Source organism: Phlebotomus argentipes, unplaced genomic scaffold, assembly GCF_947086385.1.
Source record: "Phlebotomus argentipes unplaced genomic scaffold, Phlebotomus argentipes genome assembly scaffold_18, whole genome shotgun sequence".
Lineage (NCBI taxonomy): Eukaryota > Metazoa > Arthropoda > Insecta > Diptera > Psychodidae > Phlebotomus > Phlebotomus argentipes.
The window spans coordinates 18155631-18181254 of record NW_026776177.1 but is presented as its reverse complement, the minus strand read 5'-3'; the positions used below and the strand labels follow the sequence as shown (position 1 = coordinate 18181254).

General features: G+C 38.6%; 2 protein-coding genes across 4 annotated transcripts; one reads left to right on the top strand and one right to left on the bottom strand.

The window, feature by feature from the left end:
* Positions 1–3718: 3718 nt before the first annotated feature.
* LOC132260110 (uncharacterized) lies at positions 3719–5171 on the bottom strand. The gene is made up of 3 exons (XM_059758048.1): positions 5068–5171; positions 4568–4962; positions 3719–4483 (listed from the first exon to the last, which is right to left on the bottom strand). The coding sequence occupies exons 2-3, from the start codon at positions 4719–4721 to the stop codon at positions 3909–3911; spliced, it is 729 nt and encodes a 242-aa protein (XP_059614031.1). The 5' UTR covers positions 4722–4962; positions 5068–5171; the 3' UTR covers positions 3719–3908.
* An 11212-nt stretch (positions 5172–16383) lies between these two features.
* On the top strand, positions 16384–25154 carry LOC132261105 (Kv channel-interacting protein 4-like). 3 transcript variants are annotated; one of them, XM_059759663.1, is made up of 7 exons: positions 16384–16776; positions 20003–20269; positions 20339–20716; positions 21206–21403; positions 23474–23571; positions 24252–24467; positions 24915–25154. In XM_059759663.1, the coding sequence occupies exons 3-7, from the start codon at positions 20386–20388 to the stop codon at positions 25026–25028; spliced, it is 957 nt and encodes a 318-aa protein (XP_059615646.1). In that variant the 5' UTR covers positions 16384–16776; positions 20003–20269; positions 20339–20385; the 3' UTR covers positions 25029–25154. The 3 variants fall into 3 exon arrangements, with proteins under 3 accessions (XP_059615646.1, XP_059615647.1, XP_059615645.1); XM_059759664.1 differs by having other exon boundaries at positions 20003–20716; positions 23498–23571; XM_059759662.1 differs by having other exon boundaries at positions 20003–20716.
* Positions 25155–25624: the final 470 nt, after the last annotated feature.

Below are 25624 nucleotides of genomic sequence, written 5' to 3'. Positions count from 1 at the left end.
GAGTGAGATCAAAGACGGTGCGGAGAAATTAGCAAAGACCATAAAATTAATGTGTGTTTGCACTTGATGAGATCCGAAAGCTCACTGGACGTCCCATTTCATGTTCTCGGACTGAAGATGTACAAAAGCGCTCTGCCCATAAACACTAGAATGTGATGCAATGCTTCTATTGTGCATGACATTTGCGCAATAAATAATATTTTGGCGAAATATCTCTCGAATGCAGCCATGAGTTGGAAACTATAATCGCAAAATTGTTAGCTATAATTGGATTTGGATAAAAATGTCTTTTTTTTGTAGAAAATGAGTTTGAATTGAATGAATTTCGGCTCGATAATGGGAATTTTTAGACGGGAGCTTCTATACTCTCTGCTGGGAAAAGAAAATTCACACTAATGAGAGATTTTCCTCATTACAATCGACAACTGAAACTGATGGCCAAACACATATCGGTGACTAGCACACTTCACAGGCTATCATTGGAGAATTGGCAGCCAAGCCGAAATTAAATGACGACCGTTAAGATGATTATCACGTAATTGGAAAAATTAAGCACATCTCGTGCAATATTCATGGGCATGTGTGGCGTCTACTGACGCAGAAAAAGGGAGGGTCGAATGAGAGGAATCAATTCAGTCGATTTTGCTGATTTTCTCCCCATCGGAAAATTCAATTTAATTTTATTTCACTCCGCATTTACCCTATCTCGATCATTCAAACAGGTTGCAGGAAGGCGCTGGGGGTTGGCTTGCTCCTTTATCGCAGTGCGTGAATGTTTATTATCCACACGGAACGATTTTGGGTACGAGGGAATCTCTTCACATTGCTACATCCCGCAGTCCTCCGGCTGCGGAGTGGGAGTGTCGGATGTGATTTCCCCATGGCATCGGGAAAAGTTTCAGGGCAGTTCCAGGTGTGCGGGTTTCGCGGTAAAAATGAAAATTTAATTAATTTCATCCACACAAACACCCTCAGTGTGGCTGGAGCTAAAAATAAATTGGATGAGAAAGTTTAGTTTTGGCACGAGGAAGCGCACAGGATTCATGAATTGGCCCCGATTAGACAAAAAGAAATTTTAATTAATCCAACACAGCGGATATCTGTCGACGGCACTCCCTCATAAGTGCCATTTAATGGGACTCGCCACCAGTATCTCCAGGCATAGTGTTCAGCGGGCGGAAAGTGAGCAATCTGAAGATTAGGCGAGAGCCCCAGTCCTCTCATACATATGCATGCAATGGCAGAGCGATGCTTCATCCTGGCAATTCGGCAGAATCCCCAAATGCTCCAATAATGGATTTGGTGCTGGTGACTGCAATAAAACTACCTGTTCTGAGTGGGAGACTTTAGGTGAGATTGTTTCCGATGATTAAAATATTTCCCTTCAAGTGCACTCGAAGTTTGAAGAGTCGATGCAGAAGGAGTTTCAGGGATAAAAGGAAATGTTCAATCAATTAGAAATTCGACATGTCGTGATAACTTTTGTGCTAAGTTTCATCGTGATTTATTTGCTCAGCAAACGCCAATATATTCCATTTCATGGGGCGGTGATTTAAGACTCCGACAAACTCTTTGACTCGAAGGGTTGAATGTAAAGAGAGAACAGATTGGGATGAGAGAAAACCAATTTATGCAATGAAATTAATAGAACATAGTCATCATTTTCTAAGAATTTACTTCGGCCATTTTCTTAATGCTTATTGGTGATTTGAAAGTATAAATTGCAATCTGAAAAACATGTTGTTTTTATAAGAAAAAAATGCTTTATCTTACTCTATTTTCTCGTCGTTTCAATACTTAAATCAGTTGCAAAGCAAATACATGGAGGTTTTTTTTCTGAGAATCCGGGGATTTCTACACACACAAAAGGCATCGGTGCTCAAATTGTCACTCTCAGGAGCATTCCCTCTTATTTAGATACCCAGTGAAGCACTATTTTATTGAGAAGAGTGTGTAAATACGCCTTCAGTCTTGCCTTCAGCCTAGCATACTATCCAAACAGGATGCAAAGCACTTCTTGGTGGAAAAATGTTCACTTTCATTACAACAACTCCATGGGAACGTGGAAAATACACGGTGAATATTTTCCAACTGGCTTGTGAAAATATTTTCTGAAGGAGTTACTCAGAGAGAGGTGCGTCATCGTAATTTCACGAGAGCGTGTGGAAAATTAATTTTCCCACGGATCCCTGGGAGAGAGTTCGGCTGCGGGAGCGGTGAATGGGAGCAATTTATGCAAATTGAAAATGTTGACTCTCTCGCCTGTTTCTTGGAATGTCAGCAGGAATTGCTGGGGAGCATCGTTCCAGAGATTACGAAATTAACACTCTTCACATTCACATAAATATCCTGTGAGTTTTATTGCCACTGCTTTGGGCTATAAAGCTTCCTTCGCCAAAATACCAGAGTTCACCCAATAAATTTATTTGACATCTCACCAAATGCTCTGGGACAAATAAATAAATGTTTCCACATTACCTGCAAGTAAGATTCCCTCCTGAAGAATTAGTGGTGCATTAGGGATTTGGTGTGTGAAAATGTTTGTGCACTGCTGGCTTCAGTTTAGAGATGCATCTACCGAATTTGTTTGTTGCTCTTGCGCCGTTTATCGAGCTTCACAGAGGATTATACTTTTCCATCTCTCAATACCATTCATATGCTCTCTTTTCTACTCATCACATTTTACTATGCACCGCATGTATGGAGAATAATTTTGAATGCCAGCAAAGCGAGATGAAACTTTGAAGGTCTGTAATCAAATAAAATTCACTTCCTCCAAGTGAGAAATGCGTAAATTGATTTGGTCTCTCAAAGAGCGTATCTAAACTCTCTGTTTTTCAATCACAGGCAAGAGAAAGTTTTTCCAAAGTCTCTACATTGAAATTCAGAATCTTTCTCTTTGCATTAAACATTCTGTAAATCAAATTACAGTTCCTCCTCGTCGTTTTCCTCTTCACCAGAGAGATGCGCGTGGATTGAGGAAAGATAGATCTTCTGTGGCAGAGACATATTGAATTATTATAGTTGAGTTTCTCCCCCAAAGAAACAATTTCCTTGAATTTTAAAACGGTTTTCCCTCCTCGAACCGATGGACGCTCTCGTGGCCCTTTCCGCACGTTTAGGCGGTGAAATTGCTTTCGGAAGTCCTCTCGATACGTGGTCCAAATTACGCCTCGCCATCCTTTGGACTGGCGCTGTGATGGGCTTGAAATGGGGACTCGCTATCTGGGATATGTTAATGAGAGTGATTAGCAAACAATGTCGCTTTCTCAGCTGATTTAACGAGATTCCACGCCACGATTTATTACATTTCACACTGAAGAAATGATTTCTTGTTCTCCCCCAGCGCCTCGTCATTATCATCAACCCTCCTGTAAATTCACATCCCCGCAGAATGAATAAAACATTGGGACATTGATTCAAATATATGTAATCTGTTGCACTTTTTGTCATTTTGATAGATACTTCCGGTTTTCTCCACAGTGGCCAACTGTGCTTCACCCAAAAATACCATCAATCACTGACACACTGCGTTCCAACAGAATGACTACCCTTAGTCCGGAAAAATAATTTTCTGAGGATACTTTATTCTCAGATAAATTGCTGGCATTTATTATCTCATTTTCGAGAGCTTCACACCAAACCAAGAAATTTCTCGGGACGTGAGAAGCGTGACTTTCGTCCCCCAAGCTAATTGCTTATTCTAAAAGTTTCCTCCATTCTATAATTCCGACGAACGTCTTTAATCGGCAGTTAAATAGTGAAAATTTATAACTTCCCTTGCAGACAATTTGATGGCAATTAATGGTAAAATTTGTAATTTTATTCCATGATATTCTTGGTGAAATTATTTATTCAAGTAATTATTCTAATGACTCCTAATATGAATTGACAAAAGCTCAGAGAGTTCACTTCTTCAGTTCCGCATTCAGTTCCACTATAAATTTAATGGCAATATTTTCCGCCCTTTCCGGCGGCAGGCTTCGCAGTTTTTCCCCTATAATTTTGCTGTAGTAGGTGAAAATGTCTGGATTAGTGCTGGAGTAGGGTGAATTAGCTGTGGTCGTATCATCCTGATGATGTTGCAGTTCCGTTGAGGGCCTCTTTACTTGTATATACGAAGATGCTTGACTAGTAACGATGTGTTTGTCCTTATACACATCCTCAGAGGCGTCAGAATCCATAATGATAGCGTCTTTGAGGAAGCTACTTTCTTCATCCAAAGGATCATATTCCATGTCGCTTTTCTCCTCAGCCTGGCCTGATACATTGCACTCATACTCAGTGGACTCAGTGTGAATGTGACGTTGTGCCCTCTTCGGGCAATTATTTATCTTCCGCGGCTTCACAAACTCGTAGAGAAAGCTCATTTGCTTGTAGAATGGCCATGGGGTCGCCTCATCTGCGGGAGCTTCCCGCATTTTCCTCACTTTTCGCGAGTAAGTTTGTCGCAGGGTTTGGAAAATAAGCTTCAATTGTTTCACTGCAAAATACAGCCAGAGCATACAGTCATTGAGTGGCACTGTGACACATGCCATGTTGTTGGATATGTTGTGACGCGACATACCTGGCAAATCGACTTCTTTCGCCGCTTGTGCCCATGCTTTGTCCCTCAGAGACTGGAATTTGAACTCCTTCAATCTCGTATCATAAATTCCGGGGTGGCGCTTTACAGCGGCAATGACTTTCTCCCTAATTGCAAGGCTCGGATGCTGTTCCATGCTCGAGTTTTTGTTGTCAAACTGAGTAGGTTATGTTTTGGCATTAGCGCACGTCTGTGTTGTGTTCATGTTTATGCAATACACGGACTGTGTTGTGTGTTGCTTTTCGACTATACAAGTTATTTTCCCAGTTGGCGAGTGCCGAAGGAGAGAAATTGCTGAAGCAATAGCGCTACTGTACTATATACACATTATATGCTATTTTTGTTCACCGAATTGCCCAAGGAATTGTTAAAATATTCTGAAAGTAGGAAGCATAAGTTTCATTTACTCTTCTAAAATTTCCACAAAGTCACGCGCTTAACATGTGAACACCAAAATATCAATCGCGAGCAAAAATACTCACTCTTGGAAGTTTTAAAGTTTGAAAGTAAAGTTTGCTTTGTAGGACAAAGAATGTATCACAGTTTTACTGAAGAATTCAATAGTTAAGTCACAACTACAGTCGGCAGATGTACACCTAGCTAATAAGGAAAGAATGAGCAAATCAATACTTGCTGTATATACACAAACATGCCTCTGAAGTGGTAAATAATGCCCACATCTCTCATATAAGTGTGGATTAAATTGACAGGGTCAGAGAGGGGAATCGCTTTCAGTGGTATTTGGTATCAATGCGGTGATATCCGACCTAATTGACTGTTATTGACTTGATATTTGCCATGAAAATTGGCGCGCTGTTTGTCGTCGGTCAACTGCCAACTTGAATAACTTTTGCCTCAATCGGCAGAGCTTTGATGATGACCATCATCAACGAGTACCATTGGTTGCTGAGAACTTTACCGCTCGAAGGGTGTTTGACCACTTTCTGTTGATCACAATTGTGCAATATCTGTAGATGTTCTGGTGAGGGATCAATTTGAGAGCCCGCAGCCTCCAGAGATTTTGCAGTTGTCTATAGAGACAGTGAAGAGCCGCATCATGCATTTTGCATTGTTCACCAACTCGACTTTTACCCATTTTCCACTTGCTATCACTTAAACTTTGTCAAGTGCTGCACTGAGACCACTTATCGCACTCTGAGGTCAAAAATGTCACTGCTCCCGGTTGTTCTGTATTCAAACTTTAGTTTGGACAGGAATAATGAGTTGTTAAACTTGAAAAACTTTAATTATCTTTTTCCAGTTGGATTTCTTTGACCTCAAAATTTTCCTACCAGGAGACATACAGCAATGATGTCCGAGAATCTCTGTTAAAATCGGTATTTAGACAGGCTTCATTAGCAGATTTAAAGGGAACACAAAATGGGCTCAGAAGTATATTTTCAATGCACGTATAAAAAATCAACACTTCGTTGGCAGATTTCAATGAAAAGCTGGATTTGAGAAGGATTTTGTCATGAATGATGTTGAATTGAAAATTCAAATACTTTTGAAATGCAATTTCTATGGAATATCGATTGTACGTGAGTTTTTCCATATTTTCGTCTTTTATTGTCAAGTTATTTGCTGAAAAAAGAAGTGCAGCATCGTGCTTGTACATTTTAGGTATACATACGCTCCAACAGCAAGAATATGTATCACATATACAAGTGTCTCGATAATACGATGCGACAAGTATGGAGTTATATTATTCTATCCGATAAAAGCTATGCCAGCACAGATTGCTTCCTCTACGTGATTCACTTTTCATGTGCACAAAGTGATAAAATCGAAATTTATTCCCGGCAAATTGGATGGCAATAGCGAGACTCTTTGATTGCTTCATATTGAAAACAACAGTCATAAAATTTTCATTTTTAAGCTTTCTCCCGCCTCCGCACACTGCTAATGCCCGTACGATTTTATTTCATTTTTCATCTTGCCTCTCTTATCGATTTTCCTCCGCAAATGTGGACATTGTCGTCGAGCTTGGAAAGACGCAGCATAGAAGTGAAATGTTGCGGAAAAGTTAGGTGAAAATTGATGGCCGAGTCGTAATTAAATATCTGGAATGAGAACTTTTATTATTTGCCACAAGATTGTATTATAACTCACTTGGATTATCTTTATCTTTGCTTTTCACCACGAAGCGAGCTTTCGATGAAAAAGTTTTTTATTTCAATTCCATTTAAGCAGTACAATAATTGGGTCTTGAGCATTACCGAAGCCAGAATCGTAACAGATGTCAAATTTGTACAGCCAAAGGAATAAGGGAGAAATACATTCATCGCAAATAATGTACTGAAGGTTGTAAAAAACGCGCCAAATGATTCACACCACGAGCAGCTGATGAAAAGTGTGATGGTAGCAAATTAAATCACATTTCCATTCATCTCAGAGTTTTGGTTATGACATCTTCAATGTGACGCATAAATATAGCATTTCTTGTGGTTGTTTGTATTGTCATACATGACATTTTTATCGATTTCATCTTTTTCTCGTTTTAGAGATGAATTGTTTGCGAAAAAACGGTGTTAGACTTTGCGCCAATTTATTCTGGATATGTTACTGAAATCTTCTGACACTGATAAATTGATACATACACAATCTACAATATATTTTTTTGCCGCCTTCCCACCCTCAAAGGCAGCAACAATCCATCTAATATGTGTATGGATTGATAATCTTGCGAAGGCGGCAGAAGATGCGCTTCGTTCTCTGTGCTTTGCCCTCAATTTCGAGAAGTGGGGGGGATAAGAGATATCTGTTGCAAACATATATTGTGTGGGATGTATGAATAAGCAAGCATCTTCCATTTTCGGGGTTTGCGAGGGGCCAAAGTGGATTTCTCTGTAAAATTGCTAATTGATAGTTCCCTTCACGTTAAATTATTGCGCAATTTGTACCAAAGTTCATGTGGTCATATCTCGATGCCAACACTCTCCTGTTGGAGAGTATGTGTTGTTTGAATATTTTATACTTTCTCATTTGGTTGCGGAGTTTTTCAAATTGAGCTGGAATGATTCCTCGCAACTTTTCCATTTGTAGGTGAAAAATGAGATAAGAATTCGATTCCTTTTCCTCTCGAGCAATTTCTTTGCGTTGAATGGGCATTATGAAAAGATTTTCCCCTTGTTTTGCCACATCTGCACGATGTGCGACTGGAGGGTGTTTTGTGTATGTGACAAATAAACCAATTTGGAGGAGCTGAACAACCCAAAGTTCATAACTTTAGTGTCACTGGGCACTTGTAAATGTTTTTATATGGCAATTGGGATTGGCGTTGCTGGTTTCTGACCTTGAGTCATTAGAATTTCTATACTCAGCAGTTCAATGTTATAGTAAAGAGGAAAAGAAGAGGCAGGATAAATAAATTGGGAATACTTGTACGCCCATAGGTTACTCCCAAGACGCCCATTTGCACACACCAACTCTAAGATGCTTCTCGCCGCTGTGTAAGCTTGTTATATCGTCATATCATACTTCCTTCCTTGCAAATATCAGAGCGGAACACAGCCAGTGAATCTTAGGACAATGTTGCAAAGGTTGCAAATGCAACATGAGGGGAAGCATTATGTGCATAATACTCGGTTATGTGGATACAATTGGCATAACTCTGGCAAATTTATTTTTCATCTTTAACTGTTGAATCTGTTTTCATCCACATTGCCTCTCAGTGCTGTTCGGTCTTCATCTTTCAGCAACGCATAGATTCACTCCATTTCTCATTCATGATGATGGCAAAGAGAGAGAGAGAGAGAGAGAGAGAGAGAGAGAGAGAGAGAGAGAGAGAGAGAGAGAGACCTTATGTTCAACAATGGTATATGTACTTTGCCTTGTACTTTGCATAATTTATGACGAAAAATCTTCTATACGCTAATGGTGTAGTTTGATGGAGTGCCTCCCCTATCAGCCCTTTGCTGCTCGACATCTTGTCCAAGATTTCCCATTGGGCGATGATGGATGGACGGGAGGAAATTGTGATGGTATCGATGCCCAAAGAACCCATTTGCTCAGCCAAGTGCATCAAATTTTCATAGCAATTGAGTATAAATTCCGCGTCATCGTCTCATATTCACCCCATCATCCGGTGGATATACATTCTTGCTGCTGAGCTCTCCGCACAGCATTTTTTCCCGATACTTCCACAACATCATTTCCCCATATATTTATTGATACTTCCACGGAATTGTAATGCACTTCGCCGTGGGGGTGGAAACATCAAGTGAGATGGTGATAATCCCCATTAATATCAGCCACAATGCAGAGACGTCATTATCAAGCAAAATGATGAAAAGGGTGAAAATATTTTGCGGAAAAGCGTCATAACATTAATGCTATTCATTTGTATAAGCAGCCACTTTGAGTTATGATCCGTGGGAACAAACATTCAGTTTGCAGAAAATTCACTCTTCACGACAAACTTATTTTCCCTATTTTCCGTTCACCTACATAGCTTCAGTGGAGGCGAATGTGAAAAGAAATGTTTCAGAGCATCTATTTTGTGATACTTTATTGAGATTTCGGAATTTCCTCACGACTTCTTTTCTGAGCATTTAAGAGAGCCAAAAACGATTTCAGTACTTGTTGAATGTGCACATCGTTGCATCTTTGTGAATGGATAGCAGCACTGCTTTGATACTATATACACTGAAAATGGGTAACTTGCCAAATCTAAAAGAAGTCGAAATAATCCTCGAGATAATCGATATGTTAATGTACGGAAGGAGTGCAAAATTTAGCGTTTCAAACTATGAATTTAGCTTGCAAAATATCAAATAACACAGAGAGTACGACGCTGAAAGGATTCAGATTTGAGGATACTGAACAGAACAATGGAGTTTTCGTCTGATTATATTTTGTAAATATACTTAACGAGAGTCAACTTTTCCGTTTCGATTAAACTTTCCAAAAATGTCGTAATAACAAAGAACGAAGCCGAAGAGTTGCATTGCTTAAAAGGGTTGAAGGGACACCGCAAAGTAATAAATTCACATCACGTTTATTACAATGTAAACAGTTAGCGAAAGCCTCTAAAGCAAATTGATTACAATCATATAGTGAAAAGTCATTTGGGCAGGTAAAACTTCGGCAAACTCTAAAATTCATAACGAGAGACACAGGGTGGAAATGGTACACTCTTGTTTGAAGCGTGGAGCTCTAATTAATTTCATACATTACCATGGCAGATGGGGAATTTCTCATATAGGGAATTTTCTGTGGAAAGTGCAGGAATTAAAGAGGAAATATCGTTTGGCGGTGAGAACAATGGAAGATGGGACAATATATTAGATGCCTGATGTATTATTCTCTTTGGCAGGAGTGGAAATTATTATTGCAATTGCAGTTATAATATGAGTTCCAGTAACATTATCCTTATTTAACAAGATCCTTTCGGCAAATGTGCATATTTGAACTACAAATGACTAATTTATGCATTCGTGTCGTTAAGCTACATTTTCGTGCTCGAGGGAAAATTTCTGTTGGAACGTTTGGTAAGATGCGCTAACAATTCCCAGGATGTTTATTTTTGTAATGAGTTTTCAAATAATTGCACAACCAATTTTCTCTTCATCGTCGTCTTATCTTCGATACTCTTTTAAGGTTTCAATTACAGCAAACATAAAATACGGTCTGGTAGTTTTTGTCGGAAGGAAGTGAAAATGGTTTAATATTGTCTCTCTCAATTTCTGCCGAGTGACAATTATTTTATTTCACTCTGAATACCCCAATGGCTTTCCAGAAACTTCAACCCTATAATAACTAAACTTTATTTTCGGTCACCGCATAGAAATCTTGCTGCCACGTGGAAAGCCCCAGAATTCATTATTCTGGCGTGTCCTTTGGTCTCACACACTCGCCAATTTATTATAGACTTATCAGCAACGAAGCCGCTTGGACGTGCATCAGTATATGTACATACATAACTAACTACACATGTAAATAGCATGTTTTATGAGACCTACATATAAATTGAATTGGCAGCCATTTATATGGAAATTGTGGGGATTTTTCGAATGCATAACAACCCTGTACAGAGATGTTTAATGATGAATATAATGTTCTTTCTATACATACTATTTTTTGGGATGAAAAAGTCCTGCTTCAAAGTTTTAAATGTTTTTTGGCACTTGACTGTGATAGTTTGGAAGAAAATATTATTTTCAGTTGAAATGTCACTGTTTTCAAAAGATTAATTAACTTAACTCTGAAAATATGATCAGACTCTGTACCATAACTTAATGCTGTTTGCATAAAAATGATTGCGTTATGATTACATTATGGGACGTTGTTTGATATTTGAAAAACCGCAGTAATTATTAATTAATTTGTAATCGAAATCGTTGTGGCAATTTATGCTTGAAAGTTCATTTGTTAATGCATGTAAAAACACAGATGCTCCACATCGGGATTGTGTCAACAATTTTAATATGATGCAACTTAATGGAAAAATTCATATGCTACGTTGCATGTTCTTTTGCAGTTTAATAAATTAATATGACATCGGCAACGTTTATTCAATTTTCGCACTACTAATTCATGAATATGTGATTAATTGTATGCATGCCATCTGAAGGGAAATTATTATAATCACGACTTGATGTGCCTTATGGAGCGAATCTCTTGCTCGTGGTAATTATACGGAAGTGGTAAATAGAACTCACATGGATGGATTTTCAGTGAAATTCTACTCACTTCTTCAGTGCAGTGCACATCCTATCCTGTAATTGTGCACAATGTAACTTGGTACGATGGCACGAAGGGTGCATATAACAACAGAGTCAGATTTCAGTGGCAGATTAGAGTGTTTATAGAACGACAGCAGAAATTGCTTTCTGCTTCATATATTGCCGATTCAAATCGTACAAAATGCACTGTAATGAAAATTCATTATGGGCCATTTAAGTCCATGATTACCATTGCTCTTTACGCTGTTGCACATTAACTACAAGCAACACTTTAAACTGTTGCAAATCAAAGAGTACATCCACTTTCTCTCCCCCGTTTCGCACATTCCTTGGCAAAGGATGGAGTCCTTTCGAATAGTTCTCACGGAGAACAAACAACACGATAATGGTCGAAATTAAATGTATCACGTTGAGACAGAAGGGAAGTGTGCAAGTCGGAAGGGTGGAAATTATGGAATAACATATTACTACTTGAGCTCGTGACCAATTGGCGCTTCCCCGAGTGACAATACCATTGGTCCTCTTGACCTGAATAACCCTTGGTGATATGAGCTCATGGAACGACCTCCTAAATCGTGTGTATCAGTTTAATGTGGAAGCCGAATTGGGAAAATCTCTCGAGAAAATGAAAGTATTCCAGCCTGGGGATGAAAATCATAAATTTTATCATTACGGTGAAAATACGAGAACGAGCTTTTTTATAGTATTTGAAAGCCACCACATGATCGCAAATATAAAAGAGCGTGATTTCTGTTGGTATACAAAATACTTGGAATTCAAATCACGGTCTAATGTTTGCCACACTTTGCTAGTCCATATCGATTACTAGGTAGATTGGAAATATATTCTGTCATATTGTTGTAATGTGTATGAGTTGTTTTAGACTATTATTCTTGCAAATAATCTGTTTTTTACATGCATTAAATTGTCTGTGAAATTGCCATCAAATTCTCCTCTGTTTTTGATCATGGAAATTGCGCTGTTACGTTTCATGAATATTTTTGAGCTAAATCTGAATCTAGAATAACAACGCTCTCACATAGATTCAGAATTTGTCAGCTCATATATATTTTTGCCGCGAAAGTAAAGAAATATTATGTGGCGAGAAGTGACACTTTGTCATCAGACACTCAACCACAACTCAATTAGTTCTTTATGGCTTTTGACCCTTTTAACATAGAGGTTCATGTGCAGACCGTCAATGACTTTATCACTTGACCCTTAATGGAATCGTCGAAGCTTTTCTCGCCAGATACTGCTGAAAGCTCATGACTTGTATATAATGTTGAATTGTGAGAGTCGCTCGTGGTGGGGAAAAAAACCCAATTTCTATCCACCACTAGTCACTTGCATTTCGGAATATCTACTCGCTATAGCTGTTGGTTGAACCCAACTTGAAGCCAAGCACTCAAAGTGGCAACGTGTTTAAAATTGAACACCAAATGGAGCACACTTTTATGGATATTTATGTAGATGTGTGTGTCAATTAGTGGAAGCTTTCAGTGGCTGAGAGGAAAAAAGTTAATGAAGTCAGCTTTTTGAGGCGGCTTCCAAGGGGAGCCTCGATGGATGAGGGGCCCATAGAGTGCTCTTTAGTGGGAACAAGCCAGTAAAATGTAGTCATTAAATCCAAACCTTTTCATATCCCATTAAGTGTGGAAAAAAGAGCATTTTAAATATGATTTTCCATGTAGAACCAGTGTTTGTGTAACAAATTGATTTTTTGGTCTTCGCTCCGCATTTTACGAGTACGCCTTGTAACCCCGCACTATGCATTCCGGGCGAGATAATCATAATGATATTACAAGAGCTCTTAATTTCATTCTGGGGTGGTATTCTCACTGAATACTTGAGCAAATTTATTCTGTTTGAATAATAAAACTGATGAGTAATGAAATTCTTTGTGTTGCTTGCCTTCCTCTAGGCGAATGTATACGTATAATTTGGCACATATTGTGATTTAATGAGCATTGGCATGCTCTCTGATTGCCGTGTGACTGCTCTCTGGCCGATATTATTTTCAGCCAAAGTTATTTGGAACATTTGTTGCATAAAATGCCTAAAAGCCCGCGAGTTCTGCGACTAATCCACATCAGCAGAATTCGCTGATAACTTATGTATTTTCATGAATTAGCAATAAAAGTCTAGAAACATTTCAATGGTATATATACTGATGGATTTTACAGAAAAATTGCTTCAAGAACAAATAAATAAATGAATTCACACACTATTGAGCTTTCTGGAAGCGGTCGATGAAGGGCAAATTGTATACTTCAACACAATTCTTGTATATTGTTTGTTGAAATGATTTATGATTCTGTGCTAATGCCAATCATTTGCGCGAAGGACCGGGAATGTGTGGAGCTTTTATTTAAAGAGAGCACAAAGAAATACAAGCACAGCAGCAACCCACTTCACATGAGCATGGCTTTGTTTATATACACTGCTCAAAAATCCATTTCCATCCATGTCTTGTGGAAAAAAAATCAATCTTTCATTTCACTGAAGTTCTTGATGTGAAAAACAAAATATCGAGCATGAAATGGATGTTTCAATACAAAGTGTTCCTTTTTTTCTGGCAACAAAGCACTATTTGAGTTTTGCAACATTGGTTCTGGTATTCGTTGCCAGGGAAATCGCATGTTTTCTGACAGGGATTTAGAGATTTTCCGGGAATATATCAATTTAGGTTTAACACAGAGTTTGTTCATTAATAACTGACACAGATTTATTTCCATTCTTCACGTGTAATTGTGGGAGAAAAATTTTTTGAGTGTCAACTCAGTATATTTGGTGAAAGTACGAGTCAATATTTATTTTATCGGAAGCACTGCATTTGCCATACCTTCAATTCGGATCACGTTCTGGGAAATCTACTACTCTGCTCCTCACATTGTCACACTTTTCGTCTCCAATGTCAAAGGGGCTTCATTTCACAGAAGTTTGCCTCACCATCGAGTTGAGAAACCCTGGGTCTGCACGAAAGAATATTACAACAACAGTTTGCTTTTGTAGGTAAGTATATAATGTCACTGAGCAGAAAGTACAAAAAACTATCGAAAACTATTGAACTGGTGACTCAAAGGGTAAAGTTGAAACTATAGACTGAACATTGTACATACATGTGAAAGGGTTGAGACTAACCTGCATGATTTCAGAGGGATAAGATGGGACAGAAAGTTCTAAAGTGATTTTGGTTATAACGGCAGGTATTTTGAGCTTGACCAATCAACTTTCCCATGCCAGAGTGGAAAGTCCTCTTCAATTTGCGAGGAGAGAAAGTCGAAAACTTGATAAGAGTCTTGATGTGAACCTTTTGAACAGAAATCACAAAGCTGGAGCGAATCACAAGAAAAGGCATTAATTCTCTGATATATTTTGGTGAAATCTTCCAAAAAATTCGCCCCAGAAAACTTGAATTGTACTATTTTGTGCCTGAAATTACCTAGGAAATATTACATGATCGCGATGTATAGTTGAGATGCTTAATGTTAAACATTTTATTGCAAATTTCCTCAGTGAATATGTGTATGTGTTGGAGGGAGATTCTTTGTAGAGAGACCTTGTTGTATTTTCTATAAGAAGTAGGGAGAGGCTTTCGCTGATGAGAAAATGTTTACGGCAACGCTAAGAATTTTAATTCTGTGCATGACTTGTTAAACGTCAGAAGCTTTAAATAGGTTAAATTTATTCATTTCTTTCTCTGCTCTCCAAAAGGCATCTTGCAAGCAAAACAGCAAGTCCTATTTCTCGTAATACTGTTTTGTGGGAGTGTTTGATGTTTTATTTCTTAAACAATCACGATCAATATAGTCATTCGATCCCACCCGCTCTCAGTCGTCTTGCTTGTGTGTTGTTTAGATCCCAAACAATCACTTACTGGAAATTATGTAAGGTGTTTTGCAATCTATAAATACATGTATGTAGAATTTCCAATAATTTGCAGCACCACGATAAAAGACAAAATCTGCTTTGAGTCTCTCTGGCTGTTTCAATAGTGCGTATCTTGAAATAAAATAAACATTCATGACGAGAAAGTCGAGTGAGCAGCTGCTTTAAGGAATTTTCATGCTGTTTAACATGGGTGAATCAGTGACTTTCTGGTTTTATAGTGATACGGTTGCTTACTCCTTTTGCAATTAAAGCCAACAAGCTCTCACCGAGACACTGAACTCCACTCAACTGGCCCAAGATTGCTCAGAAGTGAGGAATTTTCTCAAAAGTGAAATGGGTCCAAAAGGGATGATTATTATTTGCCTCAAAGGGATTTCTGGCCTGATCTGCTACACGCCTTTCGAGATTAATGTTATAGCTCACATCATTGAGTTTTCACTGGATGTCTTTCTGCAAAGAAATTTGTGATCTGATGAAACAGAGTGATTCTCATGAAGTGTCCTGAAAATACTGCCACATGTGACGCCTAAGCTTTACAGTGAAGAATGTGTATTTCGATAAATCTACTGTTTGAAGGGGATTTGGAGGGGGATGAAGGCTGATAGGTCTCTCACAGACAGGTTTCAAAGTACATATATGGGCGATAAGTTCAATTTGCATAGGCATTAGTGCAATTGATGCAGATATTTGTCTATGAGTTAAGGTGGACATTTAATTTGAGTCACTCTGTATATATGTTGTATCTGGCAAATTGCCACAAGACTCTCGCATAGAATCGTTGCTACAATTGTCCACAAGTTGATTCTGTGACTATTTTGCTTTGCAGAAGCCACGCAGTACATCATCTTGTCGGAACGGTGTGCCTTATCGGTTGTGAATTCGCCCTCTGGCCCACAATCGCTGTCGCCCAGGTGAGAACTAGCAACGCAGACTACAAGGTGGGACAGAGGGACATGGATAAGAGGGCACTGAAGCCGAACAGATGTGAGTATGATGTCAAAGCCGTAACAATTTTCGCACTGGAAAGTGTGCCCTCCATAGCTTTTCCAGCTGAGAGACTCTCGCATGAGAGATTCTCTCTCGTGTGGCCACATTTCCCCTCAACAGCTCAGCTCTCCACCACGTCTGTGCAAAAATTATTCCATATGACTGAGGGAGGGAAAATTCCTTTGCGAAGTCACTATCAACTAAACACCCAATTCTCGGAACGCTGCCAGTATTCTGCAGTCCCCTCGATGGTCACGACGTGCCACGCGCCGCACTATCGTCGAGTTTGAGGCTTGTGGGGTGGTGCTTGGCTGTTGCCAACAGGCGCAATTTGCATTTCTCCACAAACTTTGGCCATTCGTGCGAGAGTGCATTGGTGAAAATTGGATTTAGTGTCTTAGTGAAAGTGCGCGCGAGTCACTGAGAGAAATGTACTGTGCATGAAATTGTGATTATGCTGAGAGGCGTCGAGATGGTGAACTGCGAGTGCAAGATGTAGAGTTGCGGAAGTATGTGCGTTGCCTAAGATGACTCTGAAAGTGCTAAAGGTGGCAGAATCAGTGATTTCCTGGTGACTCTGCATCTTGAGATTTTGCCCCCCTCGAAGATAATGACTAAAATTTGGTAAGTGATAATTACGATCCTAACACCTCCCAAATGTATTCCCACCATGAATAAGTAAACACGCACGAGAAAGTTTAAAGCGATGTGCTCGCTCCATTTCACAATCCTTCATTGCTCAAAGGACCATTTGTCCTTTCTTTGTTGACTAACTGCGAGGCATGTGAGGCATAAAAGTTATTTTTCATTTCGATTGAGCACCAAAAGAATTTTTCAATCTTCAACTTTTTCCTTCGGCGCAAAAGACGCTCCATTTTCGAGCAATTTGCTACAAATTTTCCCTCCACAAGAGAATGACTTTTCCACTGAGTGGTAAAAAGTTGTATGTATAAAATTGCCATTGAAGTGAAATGAAAAAATCCTTCATTTGAAGCATCCACAAAAGCTCTTCAATTCTCAAAAGTTTTTCTCACAAGAACTTTCTGTCACCCAAAATCATAAAAGGGAAACACTTGGATGATTGAGTTTTTCCACATTCTTTCACGAACTCATCATCATTTTCTGTAGAAAAGAGATCCGTTTCACACCAAGAATGTTTGCAAAATGGGAAAAAGTAGTATTTTTCACACGTCGCTTGTGTTGAAAATCGAAAGAATGGCGTACGAATGATATTTTATAAGTTTTCCATGACATTTGTGGCCATTGCTGAATATATAAATGGTAAAGTGAAGACTTTATTCTCCTGTTGGGACATGTGTGTTTGTGTGTAAAATGTGTTGAAAAGGATAACATACTGCTAGGAATTTGATGAAAATATATGCGGTTCAGGTGGCTTCCAACTTTGACCATTAGAAAAAAAAGTAGAGATATGGGATGATGGAGAAGAACCTTCCTGAAAAATCATCTTTCTCCCATCTTTCTTCCACTTCAATGCCCACGCTTAGAGTCCTTCTCTCGGGCAATATCCTGAGAAATGGGATCCGAGAGGCGACACTTGTCTCGCAATCTTCACACTTAGTTGATATTATGAACTGCTAGAGAAAGTTCCACTTGAGATGGAGCCGATTGGGGTTGAAATTCAGTTAAAAGCGCTTCCGAGCGGGAAAAGCGCTATTAGCCTGCTGAGTGAATCGGGACGCTATGGAAAATTTAATTATTCTGTTAGATCAATTTGCTTATAGCAAAAAAGTTTCATAGATCTAAATGCAAGTTTAGGTAGAATTTTCTGAGGAAATATTTCGGATTATTCGCTAATTTATATTTCGCAAAATGTCATTGCAATGGTTCAAAATTGTCACTTGTCAAAGACATAAGACGCTGTTAATTTTGGTTTTTAATTGCATGAATATGTTTGTTGGGGAACATCTGCTCATCGTGATTTCTTATTAATCACACACACATACAGGAAGGAAAAGCTTAGGAAAGCACAGCATCATGCCTGTGTTTGACATTAAGGTTTATAAATGGAAGCTCTCCTTTCATTTTAATTCTAAACAGAATCTCTCGTGATGCCACAAGAAAAACACGGCCTCTATTTGATCCGAGTTTGATTAATGATTTATTTGTATGGCATCAAAGAGGGGCTGTAATTAATTCCATTGAAATTTCATCATATAAAAAAAGTCCTCTCCCCTGGACTATGCGGAATAGGGAGACGCTTATCCGTTCATTGCATGCTAATGCGAGCAACATAATAAATGGATGGGATATTATGGAGGAAAAAGCATCCCATGTTATTTGCGCTTTGGGTGGAAAAATGAAGAAATCAATTTCAGGCTTCCTTCCAAGCCTCACTTAATTAGTTTCAATTAATTATTTTTCCATGCCACCGAACATTGATCATGTGCTGCTGAAGTAATCTTCATGCCATGCACGAGGCTCTCGATGGTAATTGAAGTCAAAAATACTCCCATCATCATCGTCATTATCGTGCTTATCAATATTTTCAGCGACAGAATGTCCGTTGAGAGGAGACCCAGTCAATATTACGGCGTATTGATTTTTCCTTCTGTCTCTCTCTCAATTATTCAATTTGCCAATAAACGTTGATTGCATTTCATTGTTACAAAAGTTACATTCCAATTGGGGGTAGATCTAAAAAACAATTACTATAGCCACCCCTTCTGCACTGCCTACTATAATTTGCCCAATTTGGGTGGACTGGAATCACTTCACTTAGCGGTGAATCGGCAAATAATGCAGGAAATGCGTTTTGTGAAGTGGATAAAGAAATCCCATCAACATTAAGCATACAATATTCAACAGGTAGACTCATGGCATAAACGACGAATTTCACGATCTCTAAGACCAACTACTCACTAATGTTTTTATTATTATGTTTATTGTAGTTACGCTCATTTCATGCACGGAACTCACCTAGTGCCAATATTTGCTAAATTTTCTCAGTAAATATTTTCACGTTCTGCTGTTGTTTATGGTGTCACTCAAGTCTGATGTCAGTTGGACTTGATTTAGTCTTCTTTATATTCTTCGACTATTTTAGGACTCACTTCTGTTTATACTGTTCATCGAATTCATTTTCTTTGTTAAACTCTGCATAATGCATTACAATCAAAGTGAGGTATCCAATTTTGCCAAAAGATATGAAATTATTACGAATTCAACCAGATGCTTACTTCTATTTGTGTGTAGAAACATCAGTACCAAACATTTCACTTCACCAGTATGTTATATTTTATCCTACTCTGCATATTACTCCTAAAATTCTCTTTGTATTAATCTTCTATTTAACTTATCTAACTTATTCAACTTTATCTTCATTCTTCTGCCGTTGAAATGAAGCAAGCTGAGAGCTCTTGCAACTCTATTATGTTACATATGAAAGTTTAATGAGTGACAGGAATTAAACATAAAGATTCTTGCTTGGATTTATCAAAATAACTAATCACCAAACATTATTAAAGTTCATGAATTCTTCAGGGATCACTGAAGTGCGCTCAATGGCTGTGTTGGTTATTGAACGAAATTTCATAAGCTTGCATGTAAATGTCTAATTTTCTCAAATGAATTATATTTTGGCCATCTCATGGGATTGACTAATTGAAATCTTGTATCGCCGACATGAAGCCCGTTTGCTTGACAAATTCCCATCGATTTAGAGAGCCATTATCCCATGTCATTTCACCAGCATGGCTAAACCTATTAGATAAAATCCACTCTCACGCTCACCCTAATCTCGCAATGATGACAATCTTTGAGGATTCCTCTTGGCTTTTTACTTTTTGCATAATTACTAACCCTGTGCGTGTGTTCTCTTTCTCGTTAACAGATACGCAATTGTAATGCTAACGCTAGAGGTCGTACTGAAAAAAGGAGAAAGTCTAAAAGCACGCACCCACACATTCACGCACTACTGGCAACTACTTAAGGTTGTAGGTCGGAAAAAGCTTTTGAATAAATCACAACCATCAAAAGAAGAGCGACGAGAGAAGTTTGTGAGTCATCGTTGGCAGAATCATCAAGGAGCGACCGAGGAAGCGAGTGGAGAGGTGGTAGTTTCTCCGTGGAGGAGAGGAAGAGCTATATAATTTGGATTGTGTGTCTAAATTTAGCTACAAATCGATATTTGAGTAAATAAATAAAGTTTGATCCTCCTCATCCGCAGGAGATATCAGAATAGGGATTAGATATGCAAATAGTTCTCGCACGACAATGGCCGGTCCGCACTCGCAACGACCCATCAATGTGTACGCGACGGAGATGGCAGAAGTGTCCTCGAGGACGCCCATGCACCAGCCCCAGCAGGCGGGCGGCGGGGCGGCCGTGGAGGTGGCCGAAACGGTGGGCATCGGACAGAGGACGGAGGAGGGCGTCGACGGCGCGGAGCAGTCCGTAAATGCAATTGCCACGAGGGGCGCCTCGAAGGAGGAGGGCGACGTGGAGGGCTCCACGAAGCGTCGCAGGAACAAGCATAGACCCCTGCTTCGTCGCCTCTTCAACTATGTTAGGAACACACTGATAGGAACAAAGTCCTCAGCCGACGGTAATGCTCGCTAGTCCTGTGCTTTATCTACCCCCAGAGCAAATCCCCTGTGTCTCAACCACCCACTCCCCAGGCAATGCTCCGCCACCGCCGGATGACGGCGATGACATTGCTAGTGAAACCAATACATGGGAGTTTAAGTTTCTTATTTTCTGTGTCTCCATTCTCGCTCTTGATCCCACACCGTAATCCTTTTAAAAATTTTCCAGATGGTTCTGTCGTTTAGAAAGTCCATGCATTTCCAAGTAGAAGCCCTGATTATATACTTCACATAAAAAGTCATCTAAGACGTGTACACTGAGAGAAATCCAAGGGCGCAGTTTCCATTCTTCTCTACCAACTTTGTACATTGTGACAATGAAATTTGCACATTTTCCGACTTTGACGAGCCATTTTCTCGAGTGTATACATTTTAAAGCTCCTTGTATAAAAATTGAGCGTTGAATTGATGAACAATTTTCTACACACTTTTCTTTCTCTCTCTGACAGATCTTGAATTAGAGGAGCTCGAATTGCCGCCACGATATAGACCTGAGTCCATAAGTGCCCTATGCCAAATAACGCGATTCAACGAGGCCGAAATCAAGAGGATCTACCGGGGCTTTAAGGCGGAATGTCCCTCCGGAGTGGTTCGAGAGGACACCTTCAAGCTTATCTACTCCCAATTCTTCATGCAAAGTGGCTTGGGTGAGTTTTATGCTTAGACGAGGAACACTTAATTTATTCATTTGCCCCAAACGCTGGGTGGTGGGCGAGCGGTATAATCAGGGCCAATGGAAAGGAAATGCCTGGTGGAAAAATAAGATGATAAAGTAAAAAAAGAGAAACACTTTGGTGGCTCCGTGATGAAAATAATCGCGATAATAATACAGAAAATATTACACTCAGATGTGTCTTCCGCAGACACAGCAAATGTATATATTTCCGGACGCAGGGGTATTTTTGTTGGGGAGCACCACAATAAAATTACCTTATTCAGAACTTTTCTATGTAGATCCAAATATAGCGCCACTTATTTCCATTCTATATACAACCCCCAGAAGGTGGTGAATGATGACAGAAGTGAAGTGGGTAGAAAAGGGAGGAATTTTGGCTATGACTGAATCCATGACAATATATATGGCTCATCATCAAGGAAACAAATGACGTGACGGTAGAAATATGTAATTCCGTACGGGAATTAAATTGTGAGATTTACTCATGGAAATTTGCAAAATGTCTTATAATCCATAATAACCCGGTCTTGAAGTGGAATGTTGAAGGCAAACAATGGATCAGAGAATTTCAGGACAGAGTAATTCAGGAGTGAAATGTCCTCAGCGTCTTAACGTCACTTTTTCACGGAATTCCTTGACTTTACGTGTGCAATTATAGTGTCTGGAACAAGCAGTGTAGTACGATATTCCGTTGGAAATTGACTTGGAGATCTTCCAGAAATAAACTTTGATGCACCCAAACTTTGCACTCTTGTCATCGCAATTATGAGGAATTGCAATATTAATAAGCTGCAGCTTCCGTTTGTGCATGAGCTATTTCTGATTTTTCGACTCTGCTGCATAATGAATACTTTATTATGAACTTTTTTCTTAAACTCTTCTGACTTATTTTTCAACTTTCTATTCACTCTTGAAGAGAGTATAAAATATTGCAATATATTTCATATTTTGATGATGTTATGAAATCCTAAAGAGAATTTATATGTATAAAGCTGCTTATAAGCTGTCATAATGCAATTTTTCCCATTGAAGGTTGTTCGTTTCAGCATAAGAGCAAAATTTTCAAGAATTTTTCTTTCGTTATTGGAAGAAGTAAGGTTGTAGTTATTTTTCACACTCATGGAAGCACTATTCGTTAAAATTTTATATAACTAGAAGAGCATGCACAAAGTACAGAAATATTCACTAATTGGCTTCAAGTGTGGAAAAATTCATGAGAAGCCAAAAAAGTCACTGAAAAATTCAATATTTGTTTCCATAGAAAATATAAGTTTAAAACTTTCTCTTCAAAAATTCAAGCAGATTTTTATCCACTGTGTCGAATGTTATATTTTAGCATCATTGACACGCAATTTCCACTGCGAAGAGAGGCCATATGATTATTCATCGATTTATTAACTACAAGGTCAATAAACCACATGAAATTTTGATTCTTTCGACTTGAAGCCTTAGACATTACAAACAGATAACACGAATGCTTCTGAAATGAATGTAATTTCATAAATTATTATGATATGCACACATATTTTACAAGTTTTAAACTTTTTTTGACTCTCATCCAGATGTATTAAAATGACTATAAAGAATACTGGGAACGGAAAAAAATATTATTCATAAAAAGTATTTTTTCGTATTTTAAATTTGAAATATCAAGTTGGGGGGTTCGAAATCGCCATGATAGCAAAAGTAACCGTTTGAGCATGAATCAGCGGAAAAATTGCGCATACAGTAAATCAATAACATGCAATATACGATGAAAGTAATTTATTTATTATAATAGCCGAGGCATCGTAAATTTCTCGCAGAAAGTAATAGAAGTGTCTTGCAAGGTGGAGAAGAGATACATTTTAGAGAGAATGATAAAAATAAGGATGGGCTGGTATTTATGGTAAAAATATTCCATTAGAAAAGATAAATATCACGGTTGAAATGTAGGTATAAAATATTTGCGGGAGAAAGATATATTATTCAGGGGCTACCCAAATTGTTAAAAGGTATAATTCAAATTTCTAACACTTGGTTTCTCCATGAATAATTTTAGACAATCACAATCCTGTCTTTGCAGCCAACAGTGGACCATATGCTCACTACGTGTTCAATACGCTAGATCAGGACAATAGTGGCATTATAAATTTTGAGGTGAGTCAGAGTGACAATTTTGACAAGTCTAGAAAACAAATTTTCATAACAGACAAATCTTCATATTTTTTTCATGGTTCTTCGTAAACGATTTGAATGCAAAAGCAGCTTCAAAGTCAGGAATGTTTTCGCAATTCACACCAATACATTTATTCAACTCCCATAGTTTTCGTGGAATAAAAACGATGGGATTTTTTGTGAATAGAGGAAGAGAATTGACGCTGAGTTTTACACTGTCGTAATATGGTGTTATTTCGTGACCCAGAAAGATGGGGCGAGCGAAGGGCCACTTTGTCGGGGAAAGTGCAAAAGAAAAATTGTCCAATTCGTTTTCACTAACACCTTTATCGTCCTCCGCTGTACTGTACCAGCTTAAATGGAGACATATTCCAGATTGCCTGGAGGATTTTGCTCCATTCCCTTCCACACTTCACCTCTTTTTGCCGAAATCCTCTGCGCCTTGTGTTATATTGCTGGAATAAACGTGATCCCCAGCTATTTGACATTGACTACAATTCAAAAGACTTTTTCCTCGCGTCAATGTATCTCTCCACGCGGCATCCACTTAATGGCGTTACTTTGGGGGCTTTGAGCGGTTCTATTAGGGCGACAGAGGTGGAGGGATGGTGTTGAATATAAATGATTTGAGAGAACAAAAAAAATTGTGTATTATTTTACAGGATTTTATACAAACACTGTCGATTCTGTCTCGGGGCTCGCTGGAGGAGAAATTGACGTGGACATTTGCATTGTACGACATCAATGGCGATGGGTATGTGACCAAGGAGGAGATGACCGACATCGTAACTGCGATTTACGATATGGTGGAGTTGGCACCATCGGAAACGCGTGCTATTGAGGAGCGCATAAAGACAAAGGTAGACGCTCTTTTCCAGGTAAGCCGCACATCATGATAAGAGATTACATTCTCGGGGATCTATTCTTCCCAAGGGGTTTCCAACTTCTTTCCGGGTTAACCATATGAGGATTCCCAAAAGCCCTAATATGTAATTAAAGTATTTCTGCTAGGTGAAAAATATTTCCGTAAATTTTCTCCTTATCAAACTTGAAACTTTATTCAGAATGAGCAGTTTATGTCACGGGGGCAGTAATATGTATTCAAGGGTGGATGAAAAGACGGTGTTTTTCTAGCGAAATGTCCTTTTAAAAGTTGAGGATGAATTTTACTCTCGTCTCAAGTCTATTTGCGCAATTGGTCGCCCCTGATTTGGCGCTGAAGCCACCTAGTGAGTCTCCGTTGAGCTCTTTATCCCAAGTATTGAACACGTGTGTGCTGGGAAAGTAGTGATAATTGATTTTTTCTCACGTTCTTTCTCCTGCAGAAAATGGATACCAACCGAGATGGTGTTGTTACATTAGATGAATTTATCGATTGTTGTCGCAACGATGAGGTCATCTCGAATTCGATGACAATTTTTGACGCTATCGTATTATGACGTTATCAACTGAAGTGAGCGCGATAATTTCGTACTAGGAATCATATAGAGAACTTTTGAATGTAAAGAATATAAACTCAAAATATTGCTCTTCTAATTAATAAAGAAAAAAAAGAAAATGAAAAAGAAGAAATCGTAAATAGACAACTCATGTAAACAGAAAAAAAGTGTTATCCCAAACCAAATATGTTTCGAAGTTCTAGAGAAATTTGAAAAAAAAGAAATCTTCAAAATTTAAAAATATACTATAATTACCACTATTGATTACATAAAACTTCTGTGATATTGCAAATGACTTTGAGGAGATGAAAAAAAAATCATAAAGAAATGAAATTCAATGTTGTTTGTAGATATGCTGAAAATATAAGACACAGCCTGCTGCAGGATGATTATATTTTTAGTAGAAAGAAGATCATCTCATGTATTCTTTGTGATTGTTACTCCAATCGTTAGATTCTCTTCAAATAAAGAATAACAATAAGAGTATGTGAAAAGTGAACCTCCTGTACTGTTGATGAAAATGATGGAACAATGAAGTTGTAAGACATCTTTCCTCTTTCCACTAAACAAAGACACAGAGTAATTGAATATCGAAA

Excerpts from the sequence above, each read along its gene's own strand:
- LOC132260110 (XM_059758048.1), bottom strand. The coding sequence starts at position 4,721 with ATGGAACAGCATCCGAGCCTTGCAATTAGGGAGAAAGTCATTGCCGCT. Across the intron at positions 4,484-4,567 it reads GAAAGAAGTCGATTTGCCAG|TGAAACAATTGAAGCTTATT; the intron begins GTATGTCGCGTC and ends TGTATTTTGCAG.
- LOC132261105 (XM_059759663.1), top strand. The coding sequence starts at position 20,386 with ATGGCCGGTCCGCACTCGCAACGACCCATCAATGTGTACGCGACGGAG. Across the intron at positions 20,717-21,205 it reads AACAAAGTCCTCAGCCGACG|ATCTTGAATTAGAGGAGCTC; the intron begins GTAATGCTCGCT and ends TCTCTCTGACAG. Across the intron at positions 21,404-23,473 it reads CTTCATGCAAAGTGGCTTGG|ACAATCACAATCCTGTCTTT; the intron begins GTGAGTTTTATG and ends GAATAATTTTAG.